Source organism: Ciconia boyciana, chromosome 6, assembly GCF_034638445.1.
Source record: "Ciconia boyciana chromosome 6, ASM3463844v1, whole genome shotgun sequence".
Classification (NCBI taxonomy): Eukaryota; Metazoa; Chordata; class Aves; order Ciconiiformes; family Ciconiidae; genus Ciconia; species Ciconia boyciana.
The window spans coordinates 66,312,896-66,328,663 of NC_132939.1; the positions used below are offsets into that span (position 1 = coordinate 66,312,896).

Genomic DNA, 15,768 nt, shown 5'->3' on the forward strand with positions numbered 1-15,768 from the left:
ATAGTTGATTTTTATTTTTAAATTACAAAAGTGTTCTCATAGCAAAATATATGGAAGTTGCTCTGTTCTAAAGTTATACTGAATATTCAGTTACTGAATTACTACAATAGAAATGCTAACCAACCTGCAAGGAAAGCCTTACAAGTGAGTTATTATAATAAGATTTTTTTTCTTCTTTCATTATTTCAGAAAAACTGGAGTAAAACCTCAGGAATTGGAGGCCGCCATTTTCTGAAGTTAAAGCCATAATACTATGGGGAAAAAAAAGTAAAACAGAGCAAGTCTGCATGCTTTTCCAATAACATTCTACCTTCAGTATATAAAGAACGAGACTTATCTAGAAGGCTGATGATAACAAGTCTGCATTAAGAGGCCAAAATGAATTAAGTCTTCAGTTACTTGAAATACGTTTCAGTAATCAAGTACTTGCATCCTACTCATAATCATGGCTATTAAAAATCACAAATTGTTCACTTTGAAAGAAAGAGAGAAAGAGGGGTGACAGCTGGCCTTTGAGTTACAATATGTTGAGACAGATGCCTTACAAGTAAAGATGAAGAGAAATAAAGGGAAACAGCTTTAAAACACAGTCTTTGTATTCTTTTGAATATATTATTCCTTAAGTAAGACACACATCTTCCTCTCCCCTTCCCCCTTTGGGGGGCAGGGGTGGACTAAGAGGACCTTTCTTTATTTTCACAGGAATATTGGTTCAGATTCTGTAAAGATTTTAAATTAAACAGTTACTTTACAATCACTTTTTTATTAAAAAAAGTAGATTAAACACTTTTAAACTTTGCTATTTAAATAGCCATGGACATCTGGGCACTGGAGGTAATGAGTCAATCAGATATCCAAACTACTACAACAGACACCCATAAAGACGTAATAATTAAGACATTAAGGGAAATAATTAGAACCAAAACTCACACTTCAAAGAACAGGAATCATCTAAAGCATTAACACCATTTTTTTTTCCAAGTTGTTGATTTTTTTTAAATGAAGAAACATAAGAAACTTTACTAATCCCATGAACTGTATCTGTACACATAATGTAATGGTGGGCAAGTAAGCACCGAAGAAGTTAGCTGGAAACGGACTATGAATGATCAATGTGTACAACCAACAATACACAGAATTGTACCCTTTCCTTTTGGACGAAATAATGCCTTTAGAAGCAATATGTAATTAGTTTTGCATTTTTCTCCCATATACATCTAATGAAAGTAAGCTATTACTTACAATTTGGAATCTGCAAAGGATCGAACTAAACACTGGTCCTTTTTCACTGTGACGTCATCATTACAGCTGGGAGACACAACCTGAAGTTTCAAATAAAACACTTTTTTTAAGCAAAACAAAACAAAAAGCAGCTGATCTTGAAAGGAAAGAAAGATGGACAGCAGGAAAACTGCCGTTTTCCTGTTTCTTCTATTATAATTTCCAGTTCTGAGAAAAGAAACCTACTCCCAATTTGTATTACCAAGGACAACAATGACAAATTTCAAGAAGCAGTTTACCTCAAACTCTTAACTTTACTTGTTATGTGCAAGCCAGAAGAGTTTGCAGTTTCATTTGTAAATTCAAAACCTACTCTACTAGGGTGACATCATGGGATCCTGTTTATTCACTCTGCTTTTTTTCTCTCGTTCATACAAAACCTGTTTAAAGCATCTATTTAAAAAGTCACAGACCCACTTATTTTATACCAGCTTCTGACCTTTGGCATTCAAACTGAGAGGTAAGTAGTATTTTTTTGAGGTGTGGATAATATAAGCCGGTGTAGAATCCAGCGCATCCTTCCACAGCAGTATCATCTCTAAAAGTCTAAAAAGGTGATAAAAATGCATTTGCAGTATTTGTATTACCACAAAGAGAGTACGTTTACACTTTGCTTTAGACCATATACAGACAGAAAATGTCAATGCAGATGAACTTCTGCATCTACCAGGACTCACTGGAAGCTGTGCCACCCCATTCAGATGAGTCAGAATTTTACCCCCAAAATCAAGGTAAGACATTCCTGTTTCTCAGGTAGCAGAAAATAGAACAGGTACATGGCCTCCAGTAACTTAACTCCCTAGTTAGAACCGTGTTACGTTAAAACCTGCTGTTAGTAAAGGGATATACAACAATCAGCACACATACAACAATACCACATTTCACATTTTAAACTGAGACACATACAGCTGGATAAGTCAGCGTCAAATATTCACCCTACATTACACCATAATGTTCTTTCAAGGAAGGGAAGACAACTGGCCTGTGTAGTTAGTTACCTTTTGATCCTGGATTCACGCAGGAAAATAAAATGTTAAACTAAGTTAGAAGATTGTAACAGCTGAGCTCGTTCCAGCTAACCATGAAGACTCAAAATAAAGGACTACAGAATATACAGTTAAGTAAATAAAATCTGCAAAAATTAGTGAACCAAACCTGCGTGTTTAATGCTCTGAATAATTTTTTTTAAACAAACACATCTCTGACAGATGACAGAAGATGTATATTCAGCTTGTCTGACAATACCAAAATGCTTACTAAAGAAAGCAACTTTTAATATGCATCCGTAAACTTTTCTGTGTGTATAAAGAATCTGCAAAGTATCTACCTTCACAGTGCAAGTCTACTTGTACTTGAATTTATTTAATATATATTTATTATCAGCAATGGCAATGAACAGCTATATCATACACTGACAGTCAAATAAAAATAATAACCAACCTCTACTGCTAGAGTAGCTGGCCATTTATGTAAATGCAAGCATGAAAGGAACTAGTATTTCACAAAATTGAAAGTCTAAGGAAAAAGGCAATCATTAAATACAAAAAAGATAAAAACTCCACTGCAATTAAAATTCATAAATCTAGTTGCTCTTGAATTGCCTGGGAGCACAAGTCCTAATGTATCTTATTTTTAGAACAAAAACATTGCTACATACCAATCACTTTATGTGCAGTTTTGAAAGACTTAAGAGCCATAAAACTGTAACTTATACATAAATAATAATCTTTCGTCTCCTACTTTTCATGGATACTGTACAATATTTGTAATTTTAGCAAATATGGGCAGCAGAGCTTAGCCTGACTACATTCACAACTTTGCTGTAGAAGTTGTGAAGTTTGCAAACCATCCTATCCAGGAAAACCGCTTATATGAACAATGTAACAAGTCAGATGACACTCTTGTCTAAAAAGATAGTAGCGTGACACTAGAGATGTCAACGTCTTAAGCAACTTACCAAAGCTGGATACCAGTCTGCCTTCTCAGAATTACAAGTCACACTCACAACTTTCCCAAGCAATTCATCATTGAGACGCCTTTTATCTTCATCCTCCTCTTCACTACTTTCTTCTTCCTTTTCATCTTCAGTACTAAATTATTAAAACATACAGTATTTTACAGTTTTCATTTGAAGTTAATATTTGAAAGCAAATACAGCTTACAACCAGGTCTTTCTTCCTGTTCTGCAAAGCTTCAAAAACAAAACTAGCATTTTAAGAGCTGAAATTGCTTGAAACACACTTAAATATTAAGTGCACTTAGTTAGTAAGAGGAATTTTGTAGAAATTCTTTCCAAGTAGTAGTATTTTACAACAGCATCATGCTGGAATTGGAGCCATGAATCAGGATTTGATTGTGCATGGACATGAAACAAAGAGAAATGGTCTGTACGCCAGAAACTTAAAAGTACCTTTTTTTCCTACTTTGTGCAGTATAAAGAAGGTTAAAAATCCTACATTTCCTGACACATGAGTTCCTATTATATGAAAGAAGCATAAATATTCTTAAGGCTACTACAAGAAAAAAACCCCATCAATTTCATAATACTGCTAACATATGCACATCTGTATGAACTGAATTGCTTAAGTCCATACGCTGTGTACACAGCTCGCATGACAGAGCATTCAGACCATTACAGCTTCAGTGGTAGTACTTCAGTTTTAGTAAAGGAAAAGAAAGCAATAGAGCACTACCAAAACTCACACGGGAAGAGATGATCTTCTTCCTCTATTAGATTTCTTCCCAATAACTGGAGTTCCAAAGTGCTCTGGATTGGTTAGTGGCAGTTGGTCAAGTGTCTACATGGAAAAATAGGAAACAATTAGTTTGAGATTTCTTCTTATTATAAAAAAATATAAATTAACTACTTAGTTTTCATTGCATGTCCATCATTGTCTTACCTCACTTTCTGCGAAGTGCCTTTCTCCCTTCAAGCATAACGAAGTTCGTCTCAAGGTCCTTTCATCACCATCATCAAAAACTAGTACAAAGCCAAGAAAACACATTGGCACAAGATGATCAGATCTCTTTCCCAAGCTGACAAAACAAGTCTACTGTTTATCTCACAATTTAAAATATTCTCTAAAACATGACTTCCAAGACCTCCATTTAACCGTTACTTTCGTTCACAAGCAAAATGGAGTATTCAAGATCCAGCCTAAGAACAGATAACATTTTCACACAGAGATTCAAGCCAGTATAAAGTAAGGCTTTTGGATGCAATAATCTCAGTCTAATTTAGACATCCTTCTTATCAATACACTGCACATTTCAAACCATAGCTACTGGCTGCATACCAGTTACTATTCTCTAACAATATTAAGGTTTTGTTTGGTTTGGCCTTTTTTTTGACCCTATCCATGTATTCCTTACTTGTGCCACCTTTTAATCCTCTCTCTTGCTACAAACAACTCTACAAAAAGACAAAGGAATGGAAAGAAAAACAAGTGTGTGATAGTTTTTGCTACACTATCAAGACTGTGCTACCAACAGACTGGGAGTTCTGGAAACTTGCAACAGTAAGTCTGACCAATTTATAAAGAATACTTAGTAGACATCCTGTTCTCTTAAAACTCATGTATAAGTGACAGGGAAGTTCCATCGAATTCCATCAATACACAGCTGAAGATGACTAGAATGCTTAAGGCTACTGCAAGCTTTGCCTGAGAAAGATCTACTCTTTAGTCAAATTTATTTGACTAAATTTTATTTAGTTTAAATAAAATCTTTTCACAAAAACTTCCTTGACAAGAAGGAAAGAGAAGTTACTAGTCCCCCCCCACCGGTTCAGATCCCACTGTCTGAGCCATGTGAACAGGCCCTTTTCAAAGAGCAGAGACCAGGTGGCTGCAGTCTGGCATTCCAGTAAGGTAAAAGTTTATTTGTATGGGTCAAAGTGCAGAATACAACTCTATATTTAAACTACTTGAAAGATACTTTGTCCAGTAGTGAACTTAAAAAAAAAAAAAAAGGTTTCATGAGTGTTGTGCATATAGGTATGATAATTTTGGCATGTTTCTATTAAAAAATATATATATATCTCTTGAGCTAGCACAACTACCAACTATATGTGTATTCTTAGCAAAAACAGAGAATGGTTGCAGCAAGAAAAGCACTTATTTTATTTGTTAAATAACTAAATAGAACAGTCACATTCTCATAATCTTAGATTAAAATCACAGACTGCAATAATAATTATATAAAAAGGTAGGAATAAAAATCAAATTAAGCTTGGTGAGATAAGCTTTAAGGTTCCCCCATCTTCAGAGTAGAGATACTGCTGTGGTACGCTCCACTACTGAATTATCTTAATGGCTTATGTTATAATACTCGTACACACAAAGCAACTAACTTTTCCCCTTTCCAAAACCCTAATATTTTTAAGAACAGCAGATACCTATAAGCCTAATTAGTTATACTAGTTAATAATATTTTCAAAACTTTTAAAATATAAATACTAGTAAGACCCATCAACCCCAACATCAATATGTTACTCTCAAAATCTTCTAGTTTAGCTTACAGCTCAAGGAAGCCACAACTGTGACACTTCGCACTAACTGGGAAAACAAAGTGTGAGCTCTTCCCCTCCGCATTACTAATTCAGCATTGGTACCCACTGATCAGCTAAGCGCAAAGACCAGAGCGCTCAAAATAATTCTGAAGTTCAGTGTTGTCACAGGTTTACAGTAATAATAATAAAAAAAAAAAAATCCGTGCCACCCCTTTGAATTTTAAGTGTCATTACCCACTCCAATGTGTCACTCATTAGCTCTCCATACACTTTGATAACAATATTGCATTGGCATATTTTTAAGTTTTAGGGTGGTTTGGCTGGTTGGGGTTTGGTTTGGTTTGTGTTTTTTTTTAATGTTCTGTGTACCCTTCAGATTGTGCCACTTCTCATCGCTCTGAAGAGACTTAAAAGCAGATAACCATCATAATCCTTTGCCAAACACATTCAGAACTGAAGTCAAAGTACTAATTTTTCACAAATAATCATTTTAGGGGACAAATGGCTTGTGACTGGCAACAGGTAACTTTATTGAATAAAGCAAACAGAACCTGATACATGACAGTAAAGAAAAAAAAAATCAGTCTAGTTTATCCCCAATTTTGGAAGCTCTACCTATTTATATAAAACTAGTATAGTAGAGGAAGGAATCAAGCAAACCATTCATAAACCAGAACAGTTTTCAAAATGAAGACAGTTGACAATGGGCCTCAGTATCATATTGTAGAGCATACAAGATGCTCCAAACTTCTATTTCTTACATTATTTCCCAAACTTCAATTTTTTGATGACATATACCATTTTTTCATCCCTAAAAGATAAAATCTTATAAATAATGAGTGTTAAGTAAAATACACTAGTAAAACACGCTAAACTCTACTTAAATAAGTACGCATAAGGAAATTATGACAATTAAGAACTGTGTGAGATATTCTTTTTTCCTCAATTACAACAAACATGCAAGTTCACTTAGAACTTTGAAAGTCACATAATTAGATATTCCTGACCAATATGAGACAATTATAGATTTCAAAATGTATTTGCAATTGCAGAAGTGTCAACTTCATAAATTTGTATTTCACTTCCATGGACAAAACAACATGGAAGAAAAAATAATTAATGCTGAATAATTAAGTTTTCCTAATCACTCCTCAGACCCAGAAACAATGAAAGCATGAGTATGCTTTCAGGGCTTGGCAGTCATGCTTTCAGTCCTATTCCCAATTTCATACCTGAATGAAGACAAGTCTACCCCATGCCTCAAAAGCAGCCCTCTTCCTACGAGCCTTTTCCTGCCATTTCTCTCCATTTTCTCTAGTTGAAGGTACAGAACCAGCCTGTTCTACATAAGCTGCTTGTCCCTTGCCATACAGGGGAAAAGTGCTAGGCCACTCCACATTTTCCAGAACCGAAACAGGTGGACTACAAAAAACAAAACAAAGTCAAAGCCCCTTCTGAAACACCTCTCCTGTCCCTAAAAGGAAAGCCAATTTTTCCAAAAGGATAGAGTACTTTCTTTTACATGAGAGGCAGTTATCACACAACTTCAGGAAAGGAAGGTGGAGAAGCACAAATTCTCAGACCTCCTTCCCAAACTGCAGCAGGCCAAAGAATTAGCATAACCATTAAATGGAAGTGTAGAAAAATATCTCACTTCAGCAGCCATGTGAGAGTGTCCTGCCTGGGGCAAAGGAAATGCATGGCAGAGTAGAAGAGTGCATGATTCTTTCAAAGTAATCAAGTCCAATATGTTCCATTTTACCTGGGTAATTTTCTTCCAGCACTGAAGTCTCTCTCCCCCTCACCCCTCATTCAGGTTAAAAGAACGGATAGAGTCAAGGCAAGATACCGTCATCGATGAGCGGAGACCTGCTGGTCTAACTAAAGGGCAAGACGGAAATGCACAGGCAGTAGAAGCAGGGACAGGTATCCTGGGAAGAGCATAGGGACGCTGCCCGGTTATGTAGGGATGGGGTCAGGAAAGCCAAGGCGCAGCTGGAGCTGAACTTGGCAAGGGATGCAAAGAATAATAAGGGCTTCCTACAGGTACGTCAGCCAGAAAAGGAAGGTCAAAGAAAGCGTTACCCCCTGATGAGCAAGACTTGCAAACTGGGAACAACGGACGAGGAGAAGGCTGAGGTACTCAACAACTTCTTTGCCTCAGTTTTCACTGGCAACCTCTCTTCCCACACCTCTCGAGTGGATGGACTGCAAGGCAGGGACTGGGGGAGCAAAGTCCCTCCCACTGCAAGAGAAGATCAGGTTCGTGACCACCTGAGGAACTTGAACATACATAAGTCTACGGGACCTGATGACATGCATCCCAGAGTCCTCAGGGAATTGGCTGATGTCGTTGCCAAGCCACTCTCCATGATATTTGAAGAGTCATGGCAGTCAGGTGAAGTCCCTGGTGACTGGAAGAAGGGAAACATGGCACCGATTTTTAAAAAGGGTAGAAAAGAGGACCCTGGAACTACCAACCTGTCAGCCTCACCTCTGTGCCTGGGAAGATCATGGAACATGTCCTCCCAGAAGCTATGCTAAGGCACATGGAAGACAGGGAGGTGATTCGAGACAGCCAGCATGGCTTCACCAAGGGCAAGTCCTGCCTGACCAACCTAGTGGCCTTCTATGATGGAGTAACTACATCAGCGGACAAGGGAAGAGCTATGGATGTTGTCTGTCTGGACTTCTGTAAGGCCTTTGACACGGTCCCCCACAACTTCTTTCTCTCTAAATTGGAGAGATATGGATTTGATGGGTGGACCATTCAGTGGATGAGGAATTGGCTGGATGGTTGCATCCAGAGGGTAGTGGTCAATGGCTCAATGTCCAGATGGAGATCGGTGACAAGTGGTGTCCCTCAGAGGTCCATACTGGGACCAGTACCGTTTAATATCTTCATCAATGACACAGACAGTGGGATCGAGTGCAACCTCAGCAAGTTCGCGAACAACATCAAGCTGAGTGGTGTGGTTGACACGCCTGAGGGATGGGATGCCATCCAGAGGGACCTGGACAAGCTTGAGAAGTGGGCCCGTGTGAACCTCATGAGGTTCAACAAGGCCAAGTGCAGGGTCCTGCACATGGGTCGAGGGAACCCCTTGTGTCAATACAGGCTGGGGGATGAAGGGATTGAGAGCAGCCCTGCGGAGAAGGACTTGGTGGTACTGGTGGATGAAAAGCTGGACATGAGCTGACAATATGCGCTCACAGCCCAGAAGGCCAACCATATCCTGGGCTGCATCAAAAGCAGCGTGGCCAGCAGGTCGAGGGAGGGGATTCTGCCCCTCTACTCTGCTCTGGTGAGGCTCCACCTGCAGTACTGCATCCAGCTCTGGAACCCTCAGCACAAGAAGGACATGGAGCTACTGGAGTGGGTCCAGAGGAGGCCACAAAAATGATCCGAAGGCTGGAAGACCTTTCCTATGAAGAAAGGCTGAGAGAGTTGGGGTTGTTCAGCTTGGAGAAGAGAAGGCTGTGGGGAGACCTTATGCAACCTTCCAGTACCTGAAGGGGGCTTATAAGAAAGATGGGGACAAACTTTTTAGCAGGGGCTACTGCGATAGGACAAGGGGTAATGGTTTTAAACTAAAAGAGGGTAGATTCAGACTAGATTTAAGACATTTTTTACAATGAGTGTGGCGAAACACTGGCACAGGTTGCCTAGAGAGGTGGTAGATGCCCCGTCCCTGGAAACATTCAAGGTCTGGCTGGACAGGGCTCTGAGCAACCTGATCTGGTTGAAGATGTCCCTGCTCATTGCAGGGGGGTTGGACTAGATGACCTTTAAAGGTCCCTTGCAACCCAAACCATTCTATGATTCTATGAACATATCCAATCCCCAAGAGTCTCATATAAATATATGTAAATACATATATACACACACAAATGACAAAAATAGAAAATTTTTACCAAGTCTGTGTGTGGTTATCCCTACAGACATCACCTGCTCAGTACAGAAGATGTTTTTATACAATTACAATAGAATTCTCAATAACAAAAACTAAGTAGTGTTATATAGAAGGAAAAACCACAGAATTATCATTACTTTAAAAGACCTTGCCTTTTTAAAATTATTAATAGAAAAGTGACAGTTACATTTAATTTTCTGTCTTGATGGGGACCAGTAGGGGCAGAGGTAGAAGGACCATGAGGGGCAGAAACAGAAGACACTAATATTTTTGGTCTTTCAAAGTCATTTAATTGCTTCAAGGATAAACTGAAACTGTCTTTGACCACGTAAGAGTTTTTAGATATGTAAGAAACTGTCTGCTCATTCTACAAGGATTTATGCATGTGCAACAGCACCTGCAACTGACAGCATAGCCACACAACTCAGAGCAAGACAACATCTTTGCAGAACCACAAACTATGTAACAGAACAACATAAAAAGAAAGATTTTCTTAGCCAAATTAGTGACTACTTTATAAAGTGTTAATAGATAAAAGATAGCACCATTTTTCATACAAAAATATCAAATTATTTGAATCACTAAAGTGGGGCCAAGTAAGAAGTCTCTCCAATGAATCACAATGCATAAAATATTTTGTAATTGTAGCTATTTTAAACTTGTTTCTCTTCTACAGAAAAATACTTGTTTGCGCCTTACTGAAAGGGTAATCAGAAACACACATTGATAGTCTCAGCACCTTTAAAAATATATACCTTTCCTAAACTAAGTAGGCCTTGTGGTTTCCATCTCACTTTTAAGAAAAATCTACTTCACCAAAAGTACCGTTCATATTACTGCCACCCTATGCATGACTTTTTAATGCTAGTCCTAGAGGCTTTAAATGTCCTTTCAATGTACATTATTATATATTAAGGATTTCATAAATATAAGCAGTAGGGCAGACGTCACAGATTTTGGCTATGCGATACTTTGATACTATGATAGTAGTCATGTCAGAAGAACTTAATACACTCTTAGAATGTGCTCTAAGCTGCAAATTCATTCCTCTTTTTAACCTCGTCCAGAAGTAAGGCTGCTTAATTCTAGTTAAAATGCCTAGTACTAACAAACAGACAAATTAAAACCTGTTTAATTAATTTTGAATAACTTGTATTAATTACATTATCATTCCTTAAACAGGTTATTGTTACAACTCCAAATTCTCCAACAGCAGAAATTCTAGAGGTTATATTCCATAAGAAAGAATTTACTGAACAGTATCAGTTGTGTTAAGGAGGGAAGGAAACAGGAATAGAAGAGAGGGAGACATCTCCCCATACACATGGAATGTGGTCACCAAAAGATGTGTTTACAGTGTCACAACATTTATCTTAGAAGAGGAACCTACAATCCTGTCCTTCCAAAGAAACAAGTGTGAAAAAGCAGAAGCCTTTTAAGTACTACCATTGCCTAATTTGTAGTGGGCAGGTATTTGTTGGGGAACCAGGGTGTACCAGCTGACTACTACAGTAAATACTTCTGGAAAGGCAATGATACATACTAGCCGGGAACCTATATACTACTATTCAAGAGTTAGTATAACAAAGTAGGAACGACAGAAAGAAAAGCAATGTTTCTGCTGGCCAGGGGCCTTTCTTCCAAATATGTTGCTTAACACCGAACACTGGCAGAAGGGGAAAAAAGTTGACTAAGCAGCACAACCTGGAGGCACAGTCTCTGTTATAATGCTTGTTCTAGTCCCAAGAATGGAGTTCAATATGCCCCATACAGAGCACATTTAAACAGTGGAAATAAAGTGGAAATTTTCAGAATTTCGCTGCATCCCAACCTTGCTGATAATAACAGGAAAGAAACAGAACTGACTTTTTTTTTCTGTTTGTGGAAGTCTAGGCAAGCCAAAGCTATGACAGAAAAAGAAAAACAAAGTTTCCCAGTGGGAATAAGTGCAATGCCTCACAAAAGTTAGGAAAAAAATTGCTTGATTAAAAGTTGAGTACCTCAAAAATGCATTAAACAGTGCAACTTTCCACTCGCTATAGATGAGCAGGTATCTTCCATTCCCTGTCTGTAGCAGGCCCATAAATGCCATTAACAAAAATACTACTAAACCCGTCCTCACAAAAATGCTGTCTCAACATCAGTTCTCATATATTTATAGAAGAAATATTAACAAGTTAACTAATCAAAACCACTTTTAGGAACCGTGAAGAAACTTGCCACAAAAGATTGCAGATCAGTTTAACTACATCTTGTTTATAAATATCCCTAAGATTTTAAAAATTAAAAAAAAGAAAGAAAAAGGAGAACATAGCAGGACTCTAGCAGTAACATCCTCATAATAGTTACCATATTACTTATACACAGAGCAGTGTTACCGGAACAAGGCAGTCCAGTAATAGGCAAGTGAATAGGAAGAATAACCCTCAAGGCTGCATCTGCTTGCTAACTTCAAATCCAGCAAGTTATGTTACTGTTGCTGCCCAAAGGAGGAGAGATTCTATACTGCACAGCAAGTAAACCTTTTTTCTCATTCCTAATCCCATTCAGAAACTTTTAAATCTACCAAGACAATGAAAGTACACACCAACAAGTAGAAACTAATCCAGTGTCACTATGCACACTTAACTATTTTCACCAGCTGCCTGACAAAGTGGTAATTTGTGAACTATCAGAGATGCTATCTATGAATGTCTCGATGAATGTGTGTAAGTTTTGCAGATTTTTGTTTTTCAGCTGTGGAAACAATATAAAGTACCAAGAGTCACACGATACTTGTGGAATGACCTTGTAGACAAGGACTGTACTAACTACCGATTCATCACTGTAAGAGGGCTTAAGAGCAAGATACTGCAGTGTATTGTGTTACTGGAGAGACTACAGAACTCAATTTTAAAAAAAACATTCATTTTAAATGAGCTTCAGTTCCTCTACAGAAATGTATATGAAGTATAACTAAAAACACAGAAGTGTGACCTTTGAGTCTACTCATAGAAGACTATCACCTTACAAACAAAAACCTACTGTCTGAAACTGCTTTTTCTGAGATGTTACAGTAATCTTACTATTATTACATATAAAGAGATTAGAGAACAAAATTCTACCTCCCTGCTTTCCCTACAGTATTGTTTGTACACTTTTTTTTTTTTTTAACACTCAGTCCACATTCTAACAAAGGCAGTTTTATAACCAAAGGCTCTATCCAGTTGATTTGTAACAAGGTTCAGTTAATATACTTTTCCACCGTCACATCTGCTCCTCTACCTGCACGTTGCCTAAACACGCTTAAGTGCTAAATGCGGTGCTATTCTTTTTTTCTAGATTCTCCAGAAAGCAACCAACACAGCTACTGCACAGTTTCCATGCGCCACAGGTGCACTTAAACAACAGTATGTCCCATGGAAGGACTCTAGGCAAATTCAGGGTTTCCTCAAAATCCACCCAAGCAACATTTTGAAGAAGAAAAGAACAAATTTATGGTGGGTCAGGGTGGTATAGAGCACCAGCAAAGTGGGGGCAACTGGACAGTTCCCCTGCCACATTTGTGGTTTTGGATTCCTGGATGACACATGCACAGCCAGAAGATGAAGTGATGCTTCTGGGATGTAGAACTCAACAGGATGCTGGGAAGAACCGGTCAAACCAGCCACACAAACGTGACTAGTGCCTTGCACATACTACAAAACGTGTGCTGTTGAAATTATAACATGACAAACCGACAAGCCTCTGGCATGGATGAAATCAACTGACTGTGGTGGCACTGACAGCTTTTATCACCCTTCATGCAGGAGTAAGACATGTTAGGAGCTTCAAGTTGTAGCGGAGCCAGGACCAAGTACAGATATCTCCACACAGCATCGGAAGAGGACAACTTTTTTTAAAATAGGAAAATATGACTATAAATAGCTCCTGTTAGCAACCCTGCTCCTGAAAGACCTAGGACATCACTGTTGGTTCATTTTCTGATAAACATTATCAGAATTATGAACTGGAATTTTCAAAACCCATGCAACATGAAAGAAGACTAGAACCAAATACTTAATACCTTTTGTTTCTGTCACCTGCCCTCCTAAATGCGGTACCCCAGAGTGGTGCAACTGGTGGCTGAGACTATACTTCATTTCCAAACAACTCAAGTGGACTACCCAAAACTTCACTTGCACAAGGACAAGCAGTCAGGTATCTAACTCCTCCCAGCACACACTCCGGCATTCCCTGCAACCTGCCACAGTGACTACATGAGGGGAGGAAGTTATCACCATGTGAGGCCGGAGAGCAGCACAAGCAGAGGTATGGGGCTCACAGAGGTGTCTCGAAAGTGGTGTCTGGCTTACAGCACAGCCAAAGTTGGGCCATGTTGATGTACAACACCATACTAGAGACAAAAAGGAAAAACTCTGTTGGCTTTGCAGACTTGTATAGTGTTGAAAAGAATGAGAAGAATAAACTCTTTACTATTCATGCTAAAATATTTTGCCATTTCATCATGATAACTTTTAAAAGGAGAAAAGATATGTCTTCTCTTACATAAAAGTACTAGATGAAGCTTGAAAGCCATAATTGTCAAAAAATAAAGATTCATGCTCCCTTTCACTCTAAACAGTATATAAAGCCCTACTGTTGACAGCAAGGTCTGCTAGAAACTGCAAATGCTTCTCACTGTTTTGTTTTTTCTCTCCCTATTTCCTACTCATTTCAGAGGAAAAATTACTGAAAGTTAATACATGTTTTCTCTGTCTCTCTTTAAAAAAACTTTTCCTTGATTTTATCTAGCAAAATACAAGGCACAAAGCTCAATGTATTTGATCTGCTTTTTTCTTTTGTTTAAAGCTGTAGATATGGTAAAATTACATACACTTAATGAGATCTAAGCACATACAGATGATTGACCTGAGTTTTGTCAAGAGAGAGATGACACTTTCGTTTTGATGGGGCAATAAAAAAGGCTGTTCTAACAGCTACTCTTCAGATGCTTGCTCAATTGAAATACTGTTTCTCACTTTTATATAGACACTACATCGCTTCCAGTTCTGTACAGAAGTGATGCAAAAGTGTTTCCTTAAAGAACATATACATAAGGATTTCTGTTTTCTGAAATTCTGGTAATGCTTGTAAGATTCCAGAGAGAATGTGAAAAAAGGAAAATACAGCTATGCACTTCGTAAGGCATGGCCTGGGTTGTGGTTTCTTTTCTTTTTTAGTAATTTCAGACATTATTTCTGTATTTACCTGAAGCATTTTACATGTTAACACAGAATCAGGTGGATGGTACGCCATAATTCAAACAAGGCTCAGCTGAAAGCAGATCTGATAGATCATTCTAATGCTACGCAATTATCACCTAGCAATATATCCAGCACTTCAAACGCATCGATGCAGCACTTCAAGATTTGTAAATCAAGTAAATTAATTTTAAATAATTGCGTTTTAAAGATTAAAACATCCAACCAAGCCATTTGTTATCCAAAGAACTTAAACCGCTATTACTGTCATCCCACTTTAGATTCAGTTGAGCAGATGAGAAGGCTGACTTGTGCAGTGGCATTTTTCAGACATTGTTAAACTTTCACTCCAAACAGCTTTTGTTTCTTCACCTACTTATACTGAAAAGCTGAATTTCAAAGGTAATTTCAAAAATATTTCCAAATCACAGCTGAAAATTTTGATACAACCAAATGGCTACAGTAACATCATTATGAGGTAAAAATAGGTGAAAAAGGGATTCCATGGCAGCTACAGTAAAAATAAATCCTTATTTATTTTGGGTACATGAACGCCATTAATAGACAGGAGATACTGTTAAAATAGACTACCTGATCATCATTGTGGCTCTTTCATTATGTTGGTGGCAAAGTAGCCTACTACAGCAAATTCAACATAGCATTTCTACTGGTTCACCTTATTGAACAAAGCAAAGTTGTTTCAACTGACTTCTTTTCTTCTTTAGTTACCTATCTGAAATAGAGAACCTGATTTGCAAGATTGAACATCATCACTTCTCACTAGACATGCATGTCTTTGTTTTGGTGGATTTTTTAGATTTTTGTAGTTAATATTTTGAAA

At 37.9% G+C, this 15,768-nt stretch overlaps 1 protein-coding gene across 8 annotated transcripts in view; it reads right to left on the minus strand.

Annotated features, from left to right (window-relative positions):
• The window catches only part of ARID4A (AT-rich interaction domain 4A), a 61,869-nt gene that overhangs the window by 37,030 nt on the left and 9,071 nt on the right, over nucleotides 1-15,768 (minus strand). For all 8 annotated transcript variants that reach the window (XR_012043202.1, XM_072866160.1, XM_072866153.1 and 5 more), the window contains exons 6-9: nucleotides 4,182-4,261; nucleotides 3,985-4,079; nucleotides 3,239-3,371; nucleotides 1,243-1,322 (exon numbers count right to left, since the gene is read on the minus strand). Coding sequence is in view for 7 of the 8 variants with exons in the window: in XM_072866160.1 (XP_072722261.1) it covers nucleotides 1,243-1,322; nucleotides 3,239-3,371; nucleotides 3,985-4,079; nucleotides 4,182-4,261 (388 nt within the window). In the remaining variant the exon portion in view is untranslated. The remainder of the gene's footprint in view (nucleotides 1-1,242; nucleotides 1,323-3,238; nucleotides 3,372-3,984; nucleotides 4,080-4,181; nucleotides 4,262-15,768) is intronic.